The sequence below is a fragment of the Dipteris shenzhenensis genome, chromosome 25 (assembly GCF_047967505.1).
Source record: "Dipteris shenzhenensis isolate YYH24624 ecotype China chromosome 25, Dip_SZ_1.0, whole genome shotgun sequence".
In the NCBI taxonomy this organism is placed as follows: domain Eukaryota; kingdom Viridiplantae; phylum Streptophyta; class Polypodiopsida; order Gleicheniales; family Dipteridaceae; genus Dipteris; species Dipteris shenzhenensis.
Window position 1 is genome coordinate 27646630 of NC_141620.1, and position 21753 is coordinate 27668382.

The 21753-nt window shown below is 46.7% G+C and overlaps 1 protein-coding gene across 4 annotated transcripts in view; it reads left to right on the plus strand.

Moving 5' to 3' along the window:
• Positions 1-21753, plus strand: part of LOC147885686 (Pseudouridine synthase family protein) — a 73094-nt gene that overhangs the window by 41129 nt on the left and 10212 nt on the right. For 3 of the 4 annotated variants that reach the window (XM_087396680.1, XM_087396682.1, XM_087396683.1), the window contains exons 3-5: positions 2216-2347; positions 18454-18816; positions 19048-19110. In XM_087396680.1, the coding sequence (XP_087252806.1) occupies positions 2216-2347; positions 18454-18816; positions 19048-19110 (558 nt within the window). Of the gene's footprint in view, positions 1-2207; positions 2348-18453; positions 18817-19047; positions 19111-21753 lie in introns of all 4 variants that reach the window. The other variant, XM_087396681.1, reaches the window with a different exon arrangement.

The following is a 21753-nucleotide window of genomic DNA, read 5'->3' on the forward strand; positions in this document are numbered from 1 at the left end:
CCAGCCAGCCTGCAAGCTGTTTGCAGCCCAGGTCTCTCCGCTCGCTCTTGCCACTTCTCCCTCTCTGCAAGCCCAAGCTCCACGTACCATGCTTGCTCATCGACGATAAGCTTCCCTCTTCTATTACGTAGCCACATGCATGACCAGGATGCCTTCCCAATCAGTTCAGCCACCTCAGCCTAATTTGCCACCTCATCATTGACATTTTACCACTCTCAAGACATTTCCCCCAAATCACATTAAATGCACATTTTGGACCTTTAGTTACACAATTCCCACACACATTAGCATGCACATTAAAGCTTGCATGCACCCCCATACACATACATGAAAAGCCCTTGGACATGGGCACCAGAACACATCAAGTTCCTGTAAGATGCAAATGCACATTGACTCAGAAAAAATATTAAAAAAACCCTTCATGACTTGACTTTACATGACCTCAAAAACATTTCGCTTGACCACACACTGGACACCCTTGCTCTGGAAGTCTGGTACAACCACATTGCATTTCATCATTTCCCATGAAGTCCCTGCAAAACATGCTTTATTATCTCAAAAAAAATATAAATATATACATCAGTCCATCATGCTTGTGAAAGAAAAATCCACAAATGCCAAAAGCCCACACCTACCCTAGATGTGTACAACTATGTGCCTATCCATAGCTATATACAGTGCTAAAAAACTTGATACAGATTTTGTCTTATCATCGTCTCGTCTCTGAAGGTTTGACTCCCATGTGTATCCACAGACAATCAGCAATGGTTGCTTAGGGCTCTGATGTGTCTTTGTGTAGACGACTATGTCTCGTCCTGTGTAGGACTCTGAGAAGTTCCTTGGATTTGAACATAAGGTACCCTTACAGTTTCAAATGGTGCATGAGAGGGACTTGGTATCTTCGGTCTCATAGACCCTGCCCCCCTATGGGGAAGAGCGGATGGGGGCCAGTCAGGAGTTGACCTTTGCGAACCACAGCCCACTCCCCTCCTTGCGGGCCACGTCCCGTTGCTGCATAAGGATATGTCTCTCCTCGATCTTTAGGGTTGTCAGGTCCTCATCCATGGATATCATAGGGTGAGATCACGTAGGGCAGATTTACGTCGAAGTGTTGCCAGTCCTTCTTGGGTGTCTCGGAAGCCTATGACAAGGGGTTGCTCCGAGTTGGGATCTCTCCCCACTCCGAAGCCAGCTCAATCCCATGCTTTGGGACCCCTAGAGTGGTGGTCACAAAAGCCATCGCATCATCTGTTGATATGCGGTTTGTGTAGGGAATCCCATGTACTCTGATGTTGAGGGCCTTGTTGGCTCTCCGCTGCTGCTCCAAGAGTGTGGCTGAAACGGTTGCCTTTGCAGGTTTCCATTTCGTCACATCCACCCATCTAGATGTCTCCGCGATGGCCAACCGCATTGTGGCTATATTGCCACTGTTGGTGCGCCTCGTGGGGTTGTCCTCAGGGTGGTCATCTCTTGCCTAAACTCTATGATATCCTGTTTGAGCCCTTGGATGAGGGCACCCTGCACATACAGCACCCTGTACATGTATGATACGAGCTTGCTCCTAAACAAGGCATGCTTGCTCTTATGTGAAGCGGGTCAGCTCCACCCCTCTCACTCGAATATTGTGTATCTCCATCAAGAGGGATCCCCAGGCATCAGGTGGAATGGCCCTGGGAAAGACGGGTCCCCGTGGTGGCTGAAACTCGAATGCGCTGGTACAAAAGGTGGCTGAGTGAGCTGATTTGTAATGGGAGGTCTCTGGAGCATGGGTATGGTGAGACTGGCTGAGGAGGGGAAGAAGGGCTGTGTGACTGAGAGGTAGGGGCAACAGGAGAGACTACTGAGGAGAGTGGATATCTGTCACTAATCCAACGAATGCTGCTGCAACTGTTGGCACTACTGTGTCTGGCAATCGTGGTGCTGCCTCTGCACTGTCACACCCAGGGTTGGTGGTGCTGCCACCTCCAAATATGATGGAGATGATGGTGATAAAGAAGAAGATGATCCCGAGGATGGAGATGATAGTGCTGTGGAAGCTGATGTAGAGGCTGAGGTGGGGTTTGGAGCTGTTTGTTTGTTGGTCTCCTTTTGTCTAGCGGTGCTGTCAACCTGTAGGACATATTTCTTTTGGAGAGAGAGAGAGAGAGAGAGAGAGAGAGAGAGAGAGAGATTTTGTAAACGACATATTGTAATTCAACCTAACACAGGTTGGCAGCTCCAACAAAGGCCTCCAACAGTGCAGTTAATGCTTGAGACAGCCTTGACAAGGATCACTGGGTTATCTAGAGAAATGATGGTGCTGACAGCAGCAAGTCGTACGGACACTGGCGTTCATGCTTGGGGCCAGGCAATACTTCCTCTTGCAGCGAATCTTGTTTTATTTGTTTTCTTTGTTGGGTTCATGCTTTGTTGCTGGTTTTGACAAATCAATATTTTCTATCTTGAATAAGTTTGATTATTGTTTGACACCAAATGATGTTGACTTGTAATGGGCATGGGGGCTTAAGAATGTCTATCTCACTAAGTTTAAGCCCGAATTAATGCTTTTTTCTTCATAACTCCATATTGTTTAAAGGTTTCTAAAATGAGGCTTTTTTTGGGGGGGTGGGGGGGGGGTTGCTTAATATAAAATATGTTGGGTTCACATTTTGTTGCTCGTTTTGACAAATGAATATTTTCTATATTGAATAAGTTTGATTATTGTTTGACACCAAACGATGTTGACTGTAATGGGCATGGGGGCTTAAGAATGTCTATCTCACTAAGTTTAAGCCCATAGAGAGAAAGAAAGAAAGAAAGAAAGAAAGAAAGAAATTTTATTAGAGTCTTTGGAAGACCGATGGGTCCATGAGACTGAAAGAAAACCTGATACAAATCACAGTAAGGGAGGAGCTACTGAAACAAGCATCATCACCCGTGCTGGATCCTAAGTCTGATCATACATAATCAAATGCATCTAGATGTAACAATGAAAAGAGAAAGACTGGAGTGGAGCAGAATCATCCGTATGTCATGTCGCCCTGGCTGGTGCATAGCCGGTGATGGGATGCTGGCGCCCGTCAAGGAGTGCCGTGCGTCTCGGTCTCCGAGACGAGACTCGACGCAAGACCAGAGCCACCGTGACCCCCGTGGAACCTATCCTGGTTCTAAACAATGATGGGAGGTCCCCCAGAGTGATTTGTGTATCCCCTTGATGTCTCGTGTGTCGTGCTACGGTCGTCGGGTCGGGGTCTCTATCACGTCTGTGGCAAGAGATTGGACGATCAATGTCACTCGATGGGAAGAACTCTGTGATCCTGCTCTGAGAGGTGTCTGATGATGTGGCCAAGCCCCATCGCCTGAGTAAGTACTCTCTGTGTCGGACCCCCTCGTGAATGAAGGCAGCGAGGCATCTCTGATCTGGGTAGGCGAGGAATGTGGAAAGGAGCCTAGAGCCGTCTCTGAAGTGATAGTGGTAGCGACCTCGGATCTTGTAGTACACTGGGCACCTGAAAATAAAATGCTCCTCCGACTCAACCTCCTCACAGTCGCACAATATGCATAAGCGATGCTTCCTAGAGATTCCCTCTGCTCTGCCGCTCTCTATGCGGAGGCGGTGTGATGATACCCGAAACTATCCGATGGAGACCCGTAGTGAGTGAGGCATATGAAGCTTAGTGTACCCTGGTGGTGTGATGAATCCCTCCTCCGAAATACGAAGACAGTAATCTCGGTAGAAACTCAGCTTCACTAGAAGCTCCCTCGGCTCCAACTAGGTCCTAAAGGTGTGTAGTTGCAGGAGATCCTCTCGAATGACCTGGTTGGTGTGTGGCCCGATTGGGATGGTGGGTGGGAATATCGGAGGGGCATCTAAACTGTACTGAAAAGAAGGTATCCTATCGATGTGAAACCCTAGTCTCACAAACCATCTATGAGTCCGTGCATACCAGCATCACTCGTCTCCCTTTGTTGCCAACCTCATGGAGGAATCGAGAGCCAACCATGGCAACCTCTGTCTCCCTGATGTGTATTCCCCATATGATCTAACCCGGTGTAGATATGTGATGGTTTGAAAGGTTGCATCTAGCTTGCCTATGTGGAGCAGGTTTCTGGCCAGGAACAGACCACGAATTGGGCGGGTGTATGCCATGTGGCCAGGCGGATCTGGGAGGGCAGCAAACAAGGCTGCCTACTGGTCGGTTTTACAGACCAGCCCAGTCGAATTTATAGACTGGGTGGGTTGGTAACTTGGAGGCTGCAAGTCTGCCAAATTTGGGGGCTCCTAGACCTATACAACGGAGCCTTTTGGGCTCATATGTCATCCACTGCAGCAGCATTCGAAGAGCAGACTGGAGCAGCAGACCAGTGGGTTTTGGGCCTACATCTAGGAGGACTAAAAAGGAGTTGGGTGCTGTAGAAGAGCTCAAGGAAGGGCTTCACCCTTGGCTGCCTTCAAGGGTAGCAAGGTGTGGGATCAAGGCACGGTGTCTAAGTCTATTGAAGCTCTACGGGAGCATGCAGGCTTACGGATCCAGAAGTGCCATAATGTAGTAGGACAACACTTTTGGTAAGGACAGACCACTCTCTAGTGGGACCCTGGATTCATTTTGTATTGTGTCCCATGGACGGAAATATAACTTTTGTTGGTTCTATATTTGTCTATTTACTGGTTTGCACATGTATGTTGAGCACACAAAAGTAAATAAGTTTTGGATACACCACAGAGTGACTTCCTGGCTATTCTTATCTTCCGCTGCATACACACTCTGTTGGGGTTATTTTTAATGTGTAGTTGCTTCCCATGTAGCCTCAACAGCTCCCTACCCAGTCCTTCCATGGACACTCAATTCGCCTCAGAGTCAGCTCAGCCTCAACTCTACAGTTATAGCCCTTCAATGGGATTCCATCATAGACCTTCAGCGCTCTTCAATGAGGATCAGCACTTGTAAAAGGATATCTGATATTTGCCAGGCCCAAAACATGAAGCAGAAGATAGTACTAAGTAGCTTAGCATAAACTCTGAGTTCATGTCTATTTTAACATGCGAGTGTTTATCTCTCTCCCTATCTCTCTCTTAGTTAGCATTTCCACGGTTCCAGGACAGGCTCAACTTGGTGAGAGAAACTCTTAGGCTCATGCCTATACATTGGTATCAAAGCTTGAAAATTTTCCCTGAGGTCAGGAGGAGCAGCAAGGAGTGGCATCTCCATGACTTCCCTTTATCTTCCTTGGTGGGAGATCTAGTACAACCAGCAGATATATGGAGACACCTGATTCGAGAAGGAAACCATGAGCTTTGCAAAGCCTTCACAACCCAGTATGCAGGAGGGAAGACCCACAGAAATACCAAATCTGCCCACAGTACCTACAACTACAGAAGCCCCAGTGACTGCATCGACCATGCTTGAAATGGATGCAGTTTCAACAACAGCAGTCCAAGTCCCTTTTCACGCACATGTTGCAGCTTTAGCAGATGCGGGAGGATTGGGTGCACACAGCCAGAGAACATGAGCATGAAGTCCAAGAAGCCAAGCATGAGACTTTGTATGCAAAGGAGACCACTATCTTCTCATGTCTGACTCCAACCACAAGGAGGTGAGGCAATCGAGAAGGTCCATCAACCCAGAAAATTATCATTTCATAGGAAGCTAAACTACTTAAGGTGATCATGGTAAAACAGACCCTTTAGTGTTGATTTTGTAGCTCAATCAATCCTAAGTTATTATTATTTGTAGCCATAGAGGACAACGAAAAGTGTACTTTTGCATCAATGCATCTCACAAGATAGGCAATTACTTGGTACGTAAGCTGCACCAGGATTATTATGATGCAGAGTACAGCAGCCACAGCATGAGTGGACGGAGTTTGTGAAGGAAATCAAAACAAAATTTCTTCCAACTCAGTACTTGGATCAGTCAGAGACACAGTTATTCAAACTCAAACAAGGACCCACAGAGGCAGTCAACAGTTCACTGAGGTTGCCATCCAGCTACAGACAGACGAGCGTGACAAGACCCTGAAGTTCCTTCATGGTTTGCAAGTAAACATTCAATGGTATGTTGGCAACTTCAGGCCCATAGGATTTGACAATGCTTATGAGCTCATGAGCAAGGGGTCCAGTTCCAAAAGGGCCTCCCAACAAGAAGACCCATGAGACCTCTAGTTCCACAGCAGTGGCACAGCAGGTAGCCAGCCCATATTTAACAACAAATTTGGAGGGGTTCTCAACCTAGAGGAGAAGCTGAGACATGACAGAGAGCATTTGTAGTACCCTTGCTATGAGAAGGACCACAACACGAGGCATTGCCCTCATTTGCATCCGCCAGCCATCGCATCCATTACAGCTTTCGTTCCATCATAGCCTCAGGAGTAGTTCTGCTATCCACAAGTGCAAAACTCAGCAGGACAGCACCCCAGTCACCCATCAAAGGGGTTCTCATGTGTTATGGACAAGTAGCAGGCAAGAAGGTCACCATCCTTTTTCAGGTAGGCAGCTTGGAGGATTTGCTCAACGCGACAATAGCAGTCGAGGCTCCATCGTGGATCCATCTTTCCATGTTACAGTCAAGTTCAGTGTTTCAGATTCATTAGACCCAGCTAATAGCATCCCCGGGTCCTTGTTGCACCATGGCTTGCTGACCACGCGGCAAGACCACAACATTACAGTTCAGGATCCAGTCAAGGAGACTCGGATACTTTTGATGGTGTCCACGTTGATCCAATCCCAATTAGTAGCCAATCTATCCACAACTCAATACCATCCACAAGTTCCAATAGTCCATGAATAGGGGTTTACAAATTTAACCTTTGTTTCAGTTTCAAGAAGTGGATGTCATTGGCATCCACAGCCCATGCCATACTCCTTTCACATGCTGCCACATCAGCAACACAGAAGGACAAATTGAGCAGTACAAAAGTCAGCAGAAGACAAAGCAGGTCAAAAAAAACTTTTCTAGTCAAAAAGTCAACGTGTGGACTTTTGGCCAGCCTGGTCAATGGCCAATGTTGACCAGCAACCTGTATCGGCAGTGCATCAACAGTTCCTCCAGCTTACCCAGGCTTAGCTCCAGCAGCACCCTTCGTAGCAGCAAAAGATGGTGCCTCAGTTCCAGCCCTTGGACCAGCAATAACAGCTCAACATCAGCAGCAAGTCCATCTTCATCCATAGCTCCTCAGACCCACACAATAGCAGCTCCAGCAGATGCTGTAGCTCCCCATGTAAACCTCAGCAGCCCCCAAGCCTGTCCTTCATTGGACACAATTACCCGCAATTAGCCTCAGCCTCGCTGCAGTCAGCTCAGCCTCAGCCCTACAGTTATAGCCCTTCAATGGGATTCCATCTTCAAAGAGGATCGGCAGTTATAAAAGGTTATCTGGTATTTGCCAAGCCCAAAGTATGAAGAAGAAAGATAGTAGCTTAGCATAATGTCTATCTCAATATGCTTCAGTATTTGCCAGGCCCAAAGGATGAGATGAGGGATACAGGAGGAGTCCGAGAATCAGGCGGGGTCGCAATATTGTACAGGTCTTCCCTCGCTGGAGCCATCTCCATTGAGAGGAAAGACACACACTCCCGATTCATGTGGATCCGGATCCGATGCACAGAAACCTGTGACCTTTTCATAGCAATACGCTACTTCCCGCCAGACACATCCCACTTCGCCAGAGTGGCACAAGAGGGTGAGACATCGCCATATGCACCCTTACATCAGGATATCCCAGACCTTTCAGCCCGCGGGGAACTTCTCCTGGTTGAGGACTTCAACGCCAAGACGAGCACGCGCCAGGCACCACTCTTGGACTTTCGAGACGACTCTATCATGCTACCAGACATGGACCTAGACGGAGCAGGTATGACCAGGACCTCATCGGACTGACACGGGCCTGTTTCACCATATGGACACACGCTCCTTGATCTGGGCAGGATGCATGATCTCATCATCTACAATGGGCTTGACCTATGGCCCTCCTCAGGTGGTTTTACTTGCTTCCCACACGGGGGGGGGGGGGGGGGGGGGGGGCACTAGTGTAGTAGATTACATCCTGGGATCCCCTACCTTCACTTCATATATCACCAACTTCACCGTAGCACCACTCCCCCAAGGAGCTGATCACACATACCTATACTTCACTATCGCCACCCCACGCTTAGCCACACCACATAGGAAGCACGACACCTACCATGACATACACTTTGATCACAGCCTCTCACTAGCCTACTCTGGATGCCTAAACAAACTCCTAACCTACATCGATCACATACCACTCATAGAGGACCGTGCTGCCCTGATTAGTCACACACTCCACGAGGCTGCCCTCCAAATCTTTTCCCACACCCCACACGGTCCACTAGACCACCATCTCTTGGTTATATACCCTGCAACAACTGGTACGATGCGGAGTGCAAGGCTTATCGCCGACAGCTTCGACTTGAAACTAGATGTCACCTCCCGAACACACCAGACACAGTACGCAAGTACCGACGTCTTGTATGTCGAAAGAAGCAAGCATTTCTTCGTCGAAATGAGGAGTCGTCGCTTAACATCTTGTACAGCAACAACTCTAAGGATTTTTTGCGGAGATTCCTTGAGCGTAGGTCTCCATCACCCCTCACCAACACGAGAGTCTAGCACACGTATGCACACCATCTTTATGATGTCCCACACGAGTCCACTCCACATCTCATACACACACCTCGCCCCACCACTTGCACGTTGTTCACCAGAGGGGGAGTCAAGGACGCGACATTGAAACTGCACAATGGCCGAGCTAAGGATCACGAGGGGCTATGCACTGAGTTTATCGCATATGGAATCGACACTTTAGTCCCCATCCTAGCAAAGTTATTCAATGACGCTATTTGCCTTGGCTTCCCCCGCACTTGGACACTCAACACCATCACCCCCATCCACAAGGCAGGGGATCCCATAGACCCGAGTAACTACAGGACTATTATGATTGGACATGTGATGTCCAAGATCTATGCAGCTGTATTGGATGCGTCGGTCAGCCTGTTCGCAGAGATGAGAGGGCTCAAAGCCGAGGGTCAGGCCGGTTTCAGGCAAGACCATGGGACTATGGATCACATACTCACACTCAGGAGTGTCATTGAGCAGGCCAGATCACGAAGGAGAGGGTATATTGCTGCTTTGTGGATTTTCACAAAGCCTTTGACACAGTACCTCGAGCTCGTCTCATCACACGCCTACAGACACTGGGATTTGATCAGGAGATCATCCGGGCAGTCATGGCACTGTATCAGAGAGTCTCAGACCGAGGCGCAGGTTGGACAGATGAGATCTTGAGTACCATAGGGATCAAACAGGATTGTCCCTTATCACCAACCGTGTTTGGCCTCGCGATCGATGAGCTTGAGACTTTCATGGGGGCGTGCGCAGGGACTAGTTGCTCACTTGCCGGCATCATCATCAGGATTCTTCTTTATGCAAATGATGTGGCACTCTTGTCGTCCACACTCGAGGGGCTCCAGCGACACCTGGATGCACTGCAGGCTTTTTGTTTATCCCATGATTTGGAGGTCAACCTTGGCAAGACCAAGGTCATGATCTTTAACACCTCTCGAGCAAACATGCAACGAAAGCAGTTCATTTTCGGTGGGTCACCAGTTGAGATCGTATCCTCATACACTTACTTGGGGGTCATCTTCTCTGGCCCGATCTTCACGATGAGACTAGCGATGCAAGCCAGATTGAGTAGGGGATACGCCTCACTTGCTCGGCTAGAGAGACAATGCTTCCACTCCCACTTCCAGGACCCTCGGACCAAGGCTTTTCTCTTCAACTTCTTGGTCCGACCAGCCGGTATGTATGGCAACCCTTGTTAGGGACCTGACATGTCAGAGATAGAGTGGACACGGGTGGAGCGCCTGCAGATCCTCATGCTCTCACGGATGATCCGGGGGAAACCGTCTGTACCACATCACATCATTCAGGCCGAGTTTGGTGCTTCTCCACTCCCCTACCAGCACCATCTGTCCCGCCTTCTGTCAGGACCTGTTCCTGCTCCAAGACTCCTGCTGCAGATCTGTACAAGTCCCTGCAAAGTACTCCTGCAGGCACCAATAGTCCCGGGCCATTCCTGGGCATTTGCCTGCCTTGGGACCTCTGCCCTAGACCCGTATACCTACTGCAAACATTTAACAGTCCGTCCCAGAGGCGACCTGATTCTGTACCAGATCTGTCCTCCATAGGAGCTCCATCCTGCCATTTTCTTGTATGTGCAGCCTGTGTGCTGCCCATGTGGTAGCCCCATTTCCTGGGGTTTCCTTCTGAGTTTGTTGCCCACATGGCAGCCTAGGTGCTGCCCATGTGGCAGCCACATAAACCGTAAGTACACCTCCCACTTGCTCTCCTCATACGAGGGCTTACTGATGGGGAGGTGACTTTTCCAACACTCCATTTGTTGGAGCTTCTACTGTGCGGATCTGGGCCTTGGGGATCTGTGGATGAAGATGGACCTGCTGCTGACGTTGGGGCTGATGCTGCTGGTCCAAGGGCCAGAACTTAACCACCTTGCTTTTGCTATGAAGGCTGTTGCTGGAGCTAACTCAGAGTAAGTTGGAGGAACTGCTGATACACAGGAGGATGATCCAAGAATGAGAGAGGACTGGTGGGTTTTATAGGAATAGGACTGCTGACTGGTCGACCTTGGTCGGTTGATCAACTCCAACCGTTGCCCAAGTCTACCAAAAGTCAACTTTCACTTTTGACCAAAAAAGTCTACTCACGTTTTTTGACCTGCTTTCTATCGTGCTGAATTCTGTACTACCGGATCTGTCCTGCTATGTTGCTGATGTGGCAGCATGTGAAGGAAGTATGACGGGCTGTGAATGCAAAAATTTGGGCAGCAGTAAGACTTGTTTAGAGGACTATCTACATTTGTATAAGGTGCTACAAGGCTGCGATGGATCCACAGCATCAGGTATGTGGCAGCAGGGGAATATGACAGCTAGTAAACTGCACTGCCAGGGTGGTGCCATGAGCACATAAATAAGAGGCTAAGGTATGGTGTAGGAATGTATTAAAGTAGCGACCCAAGGATGTGGACTACATGATGTGAAGATGTGGAGCAAGGACATCCACTAGGAGAGATGTGGATCAGGGGATCCCACAAGTGTTGACTATTCTAAAGGCTCTCTCTATATAAGAAACCTATCATGTATTGTTGAAATACACACACTCAAGATTCTGTTTACGAGTCCAAGCTAATCTATCTTGGAACCTAATTGACTTGAGGTACATGTCATGAGCACTCTCTTCATCATGTTCCACATAGGGTCCATCCACCTTAGAACGCTTCATAGATTGTGCGGCACGCATGTTTTTTCATGGTATCAGAGCTTAGGTCTAAATTCCTAGATTAGTCTTAGGCACGTCTTAGGAGCGCATGTTTTCTCCTAGGTTAATTTTAGTTTTAGTGATTCTTGTAAAGTTCATTGAGAGTGTTCTCTAAGTTTCTTTGAGTTTAGTCCCTTCTTTGCTTCTTGAAAAATCAGCATCATTGCATTAAATTGCAGCTTTAAAACGAAGAAGAAGCCATGCAAATAGTCGGCAGCCCAAGCTTCTAAGAGCAAAAGAGGCAACCCAGGCGACACAAAGACATGGACTCCAACGGCAGCAAACCAGTGACGGCTAGTCAAGCCACAACCTAGGGCAAAGGCAAGGCGACTCCCTCAAAGACTCAATGCGACTGACAAGCACTCCAAGCATCATTGCCATAGGTATTGTATGCAACGCAGTGCATCTACGAGCAAAAGAGCAACTCGGCAGCAACAACAACTCTTACGCAGCTATAGCACGCAAGCATAATGACGAAGCTCCAATGTACAACGACAAGCAGACTTGGCATAAGGCAGACACCACTTCAACAAGCACAACGACGACCTAGCAAGACCGGAAGCTAGCAGCTATCAAGTAACTCTACAATCCAACGAAGCAGCAACTCCAAGCAGAAAAACCAAAGCCAGATTGCATGAAGGCAACGACAATGGGATGAGCAAAGCATCAGACAAGAAGAGCACAGAGCAACCTGAAGGCTACGTCTATGCAAGCAAAACAAGCCCGATAGCCTAGCAATTTAGCAAGAAAGAGGCACAACAAGGTTCGACCACAGCAGTGACAAACATATCCTCATCGCCTCCGCGGGCTCCCCACACCCGCGACTCACGGCAACTCCTGGCGATTGGACAACCATGGTAGCTCCTTGCGGTTGGACGACCACGGCACCTCGGCTTGCATGCAGTGCTGTGCTATCTTGGCTTTGGCATCAGGGAAACTGAGACGGAGGACGAATCTAGAGCATCTCACTTGCTTCGATCGTCTTCAATAGTCGGCCACCTCAACGGACGGCACTCCTACTCCTATGCCACCTCATCATGCCCACTCTTTCTTTATAAAACTTGCTCAAAAAAGAAAACGATTGCCTTTTGGAGCTCTACGCACCTGTCAAGTTAGAATCATTATTTGCAATTAGATATTGCCATTGAAACAAAACTAAGCTCATGGTAAGACCTTTGCAACAAATGATAAAGCAACACATGAATGCAAAAAGCATGCCGAAAGCACAAGTGCGTGAGATGACCATATCACAGAACATGGCATCTACACATAAAGCATTAAAGGCACAAGAAGAACAAAGCATCATGCATCAAGCTACATCAAGCAAAGAAGAGAACTCCATCGACAACATGTATTGAAGCAAAAGTCTTTCCACCTTTAGCCTATGTTCTTGTAATCAATCCTAACCACCTGCAAGTAGCCATGCAAGCACTCAGGGGAGGTATTGACACGTAGAAAACATACTTGACCACCTAAAGTAGCAAAGGGGAGGTGTTGAAATATGGTGCCATGAGCACATAAATAAGAGGCTAAGGTATGGTGTAGGAATCTATTAAAGTAGCCACCCAAGGATGTAGACTACACGATGTGAAGATGTGGAGCAAGGACATCCACTAGGAGAGATGTGGATCAGAAGATCCCACAAGTGTTGACTATTCTAAAGGCTCTCTCTATATAAAAAGCCTATAATGTATTGTTGAAATACACATACACTCAAGATTTTGTTTATGAGTCCAAGCTAATCTATCTTGGAACCTAATTGACTTGAGGTACATGTCATGAGCACTCTCTTCATCATGTTTCCACAAAGGTTTCATCCACCTTAGAGCGCTCCATAGATCCTGAGGCACACATGTTTTTACACGGGCCTATTTAAATGCTTGGCAATGAGCAACTTTAACAGCAATAGGTGCAGTCCAAATTGGAGCAAAGGTCGGGCAGATATAGTCGGCACATGTGGTTAGACCCAATTGGGTATTGCTATTTTTTTTTTGAATTGAAGACACACTAAATATAACAAAGTTAAAAAATAGAGAATTTAACAAGCAACACAACGTAATATTTCATGTAAAGCAATATATATGATCAAATGTACTTACAAACTAAAAGAAAAAGATGACCTGATTGAAGATGCACTCCAATAGCAAATGGAGACACGAATGACGTTGGATGATAGAAGATTGACCGATAATATGGAGAGAGAGAAAAAAAGATAGAGAGGATTAGATGGCTTGGAGAAGATATCATACAACAGGTGCAATTTTCATCGGGAGGAAAGAAACCTGCAGCTAGGCACTAACATACCCAAGGGGAAAAAACGGTGGTTGGGGTCATCATTATACAATGTAATTTTTCAATTAAAAAAGCATCGCAAAACGATGTATTTTTAGACAAGGTGAATTTTATTCAATGGGCCCGCTTGAAGGTTGGAACTCATGGGGAAGATGGAAGTCTTGCGCAGACGAGCAAGTGGTCCAACCAATACACGAACCTTGTTGTCGCTTGTCCTATGCTTTCGCGCATGTTGGTCCAGATATGATCAAGTGTGGACCCGTAGATCGTTGTTGGCGAGTTGACCAGTTGCATCACGTTGTGATGGGTCATGAAGTCTTGTAGTCTATCCAAGGCGGGTGAGGGATGGTAGAAGTCAATGTTGAAGTCGCCTAGTGCGTATGTCAGAGTGGAGCGCGGAATGAGTTGTAGCAAGTTATGGAGTTGTTTGAGCATTGCCCCCATTTTGGAGGAAGGGGACTTGTACAGGTTAATGATGGTCAGATCCTCGTGGTCATGATGTCGAAATAAGGCCAGTAGGCATTGGGACCCTACGTCGCAAGTTTGCTGGTGGCAAAGAATCTTGAGTTTTTGGTTGTAGTATGTCGCAATCCCGACACCGTTTTCGAATTCCCAGTGACACGTATTCTGCGGCCTCTTGATTTTTTGTTGTACCATTGGATCTACTTTGATGTGCTTATGTGTCAATTTTGAGAGGAAGAACAGATTTGATGGGTTCTAAACACGTGAGAGTGCTGTGGAGACCAACCCATGTGTGCGTATGTTTCCTGGATCGAATGCAAGGGTGTCCATCGTTAGTCCCTGTGCTCGATGCACGGTTCTGGCAACTGTGGGCTGGATCGGGAATTATTCTTGCGAGACTGTATTCAAGTGATTCCTCCCAAATTGGAAGTCACGGATGACGCAAAGTATTGGGGTCTAGGTTGTGGGCATGTTGCTCTTGTAGAGGTGCTTGTTCTCCCACTGTGTAGCGACCCTTGTCTTGCCGTCAATGAACTTGACCCAGACCACATATGGTTTGCACTCCATTTGGCTGTCCATGAAGGCTGCATCCGCCCTGTTGACTATCCCGTCCGCAACGTTCAAGTTTCTTGAGCATATCTCTATGATCATGCCGGGCCTCAGGCGAAGAACGTTGTGCAGGCTGCCCATCAGCTTGCAGTTTGTCGGACGGTCTTGTTGCATGATTTATGTTTTGTGTCTTTGCCTTCAGGATGTGAGCTTGTGTTTCGAAGCTGTCAAACACGTACTTGTTGTGGGCATCCTTGCAAGCCTTTGTACAGAAGAGGTGTGGGACACTGCCCTTTTGCGGCGGGTCTTCAAGGCGTAAGTTGTTGATGAGCTGAAGGTCCTTGTCGGATTGTGCTCCAATCCTGATCTTGTTCAGTAGGGCGAGGAATGTCTTGTCGCTTTGTCGCATTGGTTCACGCAGCTCGTAGTAGCGTAGGGTGGACCTCCAATATGTCTGTACCGTGGCTGAAGAAGCTTTCTCGTCAAGGAATACCCAGGAGTCCTTTGTGGGGCTTGCTTGGTATAGGTCTCCACAAAGCAAGATGTCAACACCACCGAATGGGTGGTCATGATTGTGCTTTATCTCTCGCATTCGAGAGTCCGCTACAATGAATGTGTTAAGTCGAGCAAGGGAGATCTCCTCTATTACCAACAGTTGGATCTCCTTGTACCCTTCTGTCAGAGTTTGTAGTTTCTCTGTAGAGAGTGCTGTGTAAGTTGAGTGCAGGAGCGGCAGGTGCAGTGTTGCGTGTAGAGTCATACCTCCGACCGCGTGAGCGGCTCTGCCCGTGTAGGCAAGAAGCATAACCATGGGTAGTTCAATATCGAAAGTCTCTCTATGCATGTAAAAGTGTAGCAAAGCTTGCACCAAGAGCAGTAGCATGAAAGTTTAGCCTGTTCCTGCCTCCCCAGAGAGGAAAAGGTGGAACAGTTTTTTAGGAGTCCTGATTTTTTTGAGCATGATGTCTTCAAGGATCGCACGTTGGCCGCAGTTCATTACCGTAGTACTCGTTATTTGGCATTATTGCTTGTTGTGGATGATGTTGTTTATGTGCTGGCTTATTTCTTTGGTACATGTCCATTTCCACGCCTAGGTTGAAGGACTTCCTTTCTGTTGCGGAAGCGTTGTCGCTGCTGTAGGTGCTGGGAGTAGAATGTTCTATTGTGGTGGGCTAAGAGGAGCATTTGTCAAAGAGAGCATGGTTTGCTTCAATCTCATCGAGATGGAAATAGTACATGTCATGCCATGTGAGCACCTCCTCGGAGAGGGAGTGCTCCTTGTCTTGGAAAGGTAGGTACAGCAAGCAAAGCTCCCTATAATAATTTTTTGGATCTCTAGCTTTGTTGTAGTTATTAAATCGAATCCTTCTTGCAACGCTCCTAGTGTTGGTGATAGTTTTCTCGCTCGCAGGGCACATTCACTCAGATGCTAGGTCTCAGGCTATGTACTTGTTGATAATGTCGTCGAAGAAAATGTCAATGCTCCTTGGTTCCAAGCGCTCAAGTTGTGAACGCCTCTTCAACAACATCGTGCGCTCCTTTGCTGGGCTTGTATTGATATAGTAGAAATCCCTGCTTGCGCTAGTTAGGGCTGCGCAGTGATGTGTGTTGTGTTCAGGATTGCATTTCCAACATTGTGCAAGCGCTCGTTGGCAGGATAAGGCTTGCCGCTAAAGCTTTTTTCACTGCATCTATAGTCTCTTTGTTAGCCTTTGTCATGTATGACGTGCAATAGGATGCTATTACATGTGGGTTCAACACGTATTGAATGTCTATGTTGGATGGTCGGATTAAAGTTGTTCGTGTATAAATCCCTAGGTTCTCTTTTAAGGAGCACTGTGGGCAGAGAGATGCCACTCCGCAATGCGTTGATGTATGCTTCACATGATATCGTTAATTGTTCAAAGAATGTATCCGAATCGAGTGTGAGTGTGAGTGGGTCCTCTAGGATTTTTGAAATTGTCTTGAGGTCGCCCTTGGCGATGCTCGTGTGTGCATCATGTGCCATTGGATGCAAAATTGTTGTCTCAAGCATTGGTGGACGCGGGAAACCGAACTTGCACGATTTGCACCTTTTTTTGCGTGTCTTTCTATGCCTGTGGGTCTGTATTTTTTTTCGTGGAGTTCAAGGAGCGAGAGGTCTGTTGTGATGTAGCGGTCAATGTATGTTGTAATTTCGTCATCCGTGTTGCATCCAAAAGTTGGTGCGTCTTCGCACCATAGCAGCCCGTGGTCATGCTGGCTCCCTCTATTTTGGAACTCCGTCACACACAAAGTAGTTAATGAGGGGACCCAGAATCGAATGATCTTTCTTCAATAAAGACTTGAGTGCTCAGAACTTGTGGACATAGTACCACACAATTGTTATGGGATCTGATTGGATTAAGTCCCGAAATTGTGCCGGGCTGAGTTGCCGGTGATCCATTGGTTCAGGTGGTCATAATGAAGCCAAATAGCCAAGCAAAGGCTCACATAACCGCTCTGTATCCAAAAAAGTAACGAAGAAACTGGGCCCGCCGATCTGCCTCACCATTGCAAACAAGTTTTTCTTTAACCGTAGTTTGTAGTCTATAGATGTTCGTAGGCATGTGAAGTCGTGATACCCAATCTTAGATTGGAGGAGCCTCTCAATGTTTGTGTTGAGAAGAGCGTCTCTCACTTGCAGTGTTCTCCCCCTCAGTTGCGCTTTCCGCATGCGAACCCATGTCGAAGATAAAACTTGCCAAACCAAAATCTTCATTGTTTTGAAGAAGAGGTTGTCAACACAGAGCGCGAAGCGTCTATCTTGGTTTGTCGATTCCGGGACGTCATAGGCACGTGGGCAGCCGAAAAACAGTGTTGGGAATCCCATTTCCTCGCTGTACCTATCCTTGAATATGCTCAATGGTGGGAAGCCTTCAGATGGAGCAACAACGATGGACTTGTCCTGGAAGTCGACAACTTGCTGGGCTGTGTAGATGCCGTGGACCAAGGTGTCTGTTTGAATTGAGTCATCCGAGGGTTGGCACGTTTTTGTTGTAGCCGCATCCTCAACAACACCTAGGGCAAGCTCCAGCCTGGTCATGTGGTCCATCCAATCTGGGTTCCAGCAGATGTTGTTATGTTGAGATAGTGGGGTGTCTGGAGCAGCTCGTGCATTGCACACATTGTGGTTGTCGGAGGAACAAGACCAATCATGTAGTTGTGTGTGTACTGGAGCCTACGCTTGATTGCCACTAGGAGTGTCGCGTTCTTTGAAGAAAACTTAGGTGCTCCATGTTTTTTTATTTGGTGGACGCAAGTAGTCCAACCCTGAGTAAACTATCCCAAAGCTCAATCACAAACAACCATCGGTTCAAGTGAAGACCACCGCATTGTAGTATGTTCAGTGAAGATTATTTGGCTCTAGCAGGTGTACATCTACTTCTTCTTCCTCCCTTCGACCACCTCCCACTAAAACCAACACTATGTATTGTTCCATAAATAGAAGAAAAGAGTTTAGCTGAGTCTCACAAAGTTGTTTACTAGTCGAATTGATTATAGAGTTGAACAAAGCCCAAAGAGTAGTACATCATAGGTTATAACTGGAGGTTTCCATGCTCTTTTGTGTAAGTGGGCAATGGGCTGCCATGTGTAAGCCAGACATTGTCAAATGCTCAACTGGCAATCTGATTCCATGTGAAGAGGTAAACTTGATTCAGTATTTTACTCTCCTACGCTGTTATACATGCATTTACTATTTTAGCTTTGTAGTTTCTGTTCTTTACCCTTTAAGGAGTGTTGTGTAGTTTGTTTTTAGTCCCTTACATGTTATTTCTTTGTTCTCTCTTTTCAGGTGGCTCACTTCAAGACTCCATCTCCGCTGGAAGAGCTGGAAAGATTGCATACCTCCCTTAATGGGCTACTTCCCAATGACATCCAGATCAGGGAAGTTGCTGCTGTTCAGCAACAGTTCCATGCACGCTACTCTGCTAAGAGGAAAATCTACCAGTACAAGGTTTATTGTGGTCCAGTAATGGATCCATTTCAGTGGCGCTATGCCCTTCATGTTCGTGATAAATTGAATATTGAAGCCATAAGAGAGGCTGCCAGACATTTTATAGGCCAGCATGATTTCGCGGCTTTTGCAAACGTTTCTAGACAGATCAGGAAAGGAGACTTTATCAGAGAGATTTACAGATTTGAAATTTATGAAAAGGTGAATTACTTTTATGCTAGGGCTAGGTCTAATGCGAGTACTGTCAAATTGCAGAGGATTTATGCTTGACTCTTTTGACCTGTGAAAGTGTAAAGAAGCTACAGTTTAGTCTTTTTTTGGAAGATTGGGAGGAAGTTCTGGGTCAAACACAAATCTGAATTCATAAAGATTCTGGAATTCGGTGTCAATTACGGAAAGTTTACTCAAGGCTTGTGCCTCTTTGACTTTCAGGAATCATATCTGGTGCTTGAAGTTGAAGGGAGCGGTTTCTTTTACAAGCAAGTACGGAACATGGTTGGTGTCTTCCTCAGCATTTGTTTGCATCTTTGTGTAATGTATCTTTTTGAAATTGTATAGGTAATTGGCATCTTTGATGGTTGACAATTGAATATTTCTTTAAGTTTTGAGTATTTTGATCCGAGAGAGAGAGAGAGAGAGAGAGAGAGAGAGAGAGAATAGAAAGAGAGTTTATTAAAGTCTTCGGAAGGGTCTATGAGACTGTCAAAAACCTGATACAAGCAAGCTGAAAGGGTGGAGCTACTAACAAGCATCAACACCCATACATAAAAACAAAAGGTAAATGCTACATAGTCATATCAGACCAATAGTAATCTCCATTGTCACTAACATCATAAACATCATCAGATAGCCTGCCATCTGAACACAAAGTGAGATATGCACCAACATCACAAGTGTGGTCCACTTTATCCCCACTCATCAAGGGTGGGGGAGCGAGAGCATAAAACTAGAGATAATGCTGTCAGCTGCCTATGGGCTTAGTCGTGCGCTGTCTCCTGGTCACAGCTCTACGTCTGACGAGTGCGACCATGACCCCTATTGGTCATGCTCCTACTCTGAACAAGGAGGGAATGTCTCCAAGCATGATCTGTGTGTCAACCCTCCACTTGAGAGAGATGAATGGATGGAGCCTTAAAGTGGGCATCAGTACTCAAGACAAATACAACATCATATATATATGTATGTATGCCCACTTTAAGGCTCCATCCATTCATATATATATATATATATATATATATATATATAGAGAGAGAGAGAGAGAGAGAGAGAGAGATTGGTTTTGCAGAGAAATAGGAGGAGACTTCAATAGATTAGGAGTGTAAGGTCACATAAAAAACATGCCCACACAAGAGGGAAAATAGGGCTAACATAGTACTCCCTACTCTTCTTTTTAGCCCAATCAAACTGCCCTTTTTTTGCGCCTAGAGCAGCCCCTAACTAGCCCTCTTTCTCCCCTTTATTACATCATCCCTTCCCTCATGTGGTGGAAGTGATTAGTGGATGATGAACAATCATAGCAGTAAGAAAGAAAGAAAGAAAGTTTACTGCCTCGTGAATGAAGGCAACTAGTCCAAAAGGAGAGAAAGCGGGACAATATTCCAGAACTATCTTTGAAGAGGCAATAGAAGCGTCCTCGAATCTCATTGTATATACTGGGCATTTGAAAAAGAAATGCTGCACCGACTCAATCTCCTCTGTGTCACATAATGTGCCTATGCGCCTTTCCTTGGGCAAACTATCAGCCCTCCCACTTTCAATGCGAAGTCTATGTGAAGAGACCCAAAACTACCCAATAGAGATCCTGAGTGAGTGGGGTAGGTGGATCTGCATATATCCTAGTGGGTTGATAAAACCCTCCCGTTGTGATATTTAAATAATGATCCTAGTAGAAGCTGAGCTTCAGTGGAAGCTCGCTTGGTCCCAACCAGGTCTTGAAAGTGTGTAGCTACAAAAGATTCTCACGAATGACGTGGTTGACCTCATGAGACAGGAGAGGGGAGAAATGCGCGTCAACGCTATAGTGGAAGGGGGGGAGTCTATCCATGTGGAGTTTGAGTCACTCAAACCGTCTCTCTATGCGTGCAAACCAGCATCTCTGATCACCTGCTGCTACTGATAGTGCCATAGAGGAGGACAATGCTAGCCACAGTAATCTGCTGCATCCAAAAGTGCAATCTATGTACCTCCTAACCCGGTATAGGTAGGTGATAACCTAAAATGCGGCATCAAGCTGTAGTTGAGATGACCAAAACTTAGCGTGAATGATCTGATGAGGAACTGACAGCTTACTGCAAATCATCCGTGAGAGCATCTCCACCCGAGCCCACTCTATATCTGACAAATCCTGTCCCCAACTAGGGCTGCCATACATCTTCGCTGGGCGGGCCAAGGAGTCAAAAAGCAAGTGCGGATCCTGGAAATGTGAACGGAAGCACTGCCTCTAAAGTTTGACCAATGAAGCGTATCCTCTGCTTAGTAGGGTCTGTATTGCCGGTCTCATAGTAAAGATAGGCCTAGAGAAGAGAACCTTTAGGTATGTATATGATGAAACAATCTCATCATGGGAATCACAAAAGGACTATAGTGCATCTAGGTGTCTCTGGAGACCCTTTTTTGAGGAAGATAAGAGTGCCACGTCATCTGCGTATAACAAGATCTGAATCAGAGTGCCAGCGAGAGAGCATCCCTCCCCCTCAGTGTCTGCATAACTGTCTCAAGCTCATCAATGTAGAGGCCAAACAGGGTTGGTGATAAAGGACACCTTGCTTGACCCCAATAGTACTCGTGATCTCATCTGTTGTCATGTGCATGGTGTACCTAGGGTTGGATAGCAAGTTAACGTGGGTTACAGGATAGCATAGGGCTGGATGGCTACTTTTAGCTGAGATTGCTATATATAGAAATTGATTCATATATAGTGTTCGCTTTATATGGAGGGAGCTATTCATAGCATTGTGCTATCTATAGTAGGTTTCCTTCTATGTAGAGGGAGGGCCAATGCTATTGTGTAGATTAGTTGAGCACTCCTCAACTGATGGATGGGGCTTGGACCCAGGCCGGGACTCTGGCCATCTACATGGCGGATCATAGGTGGTGTATCGAAGGTCCTCTAGACGGGCTCAGGTGGTATGGGACGCT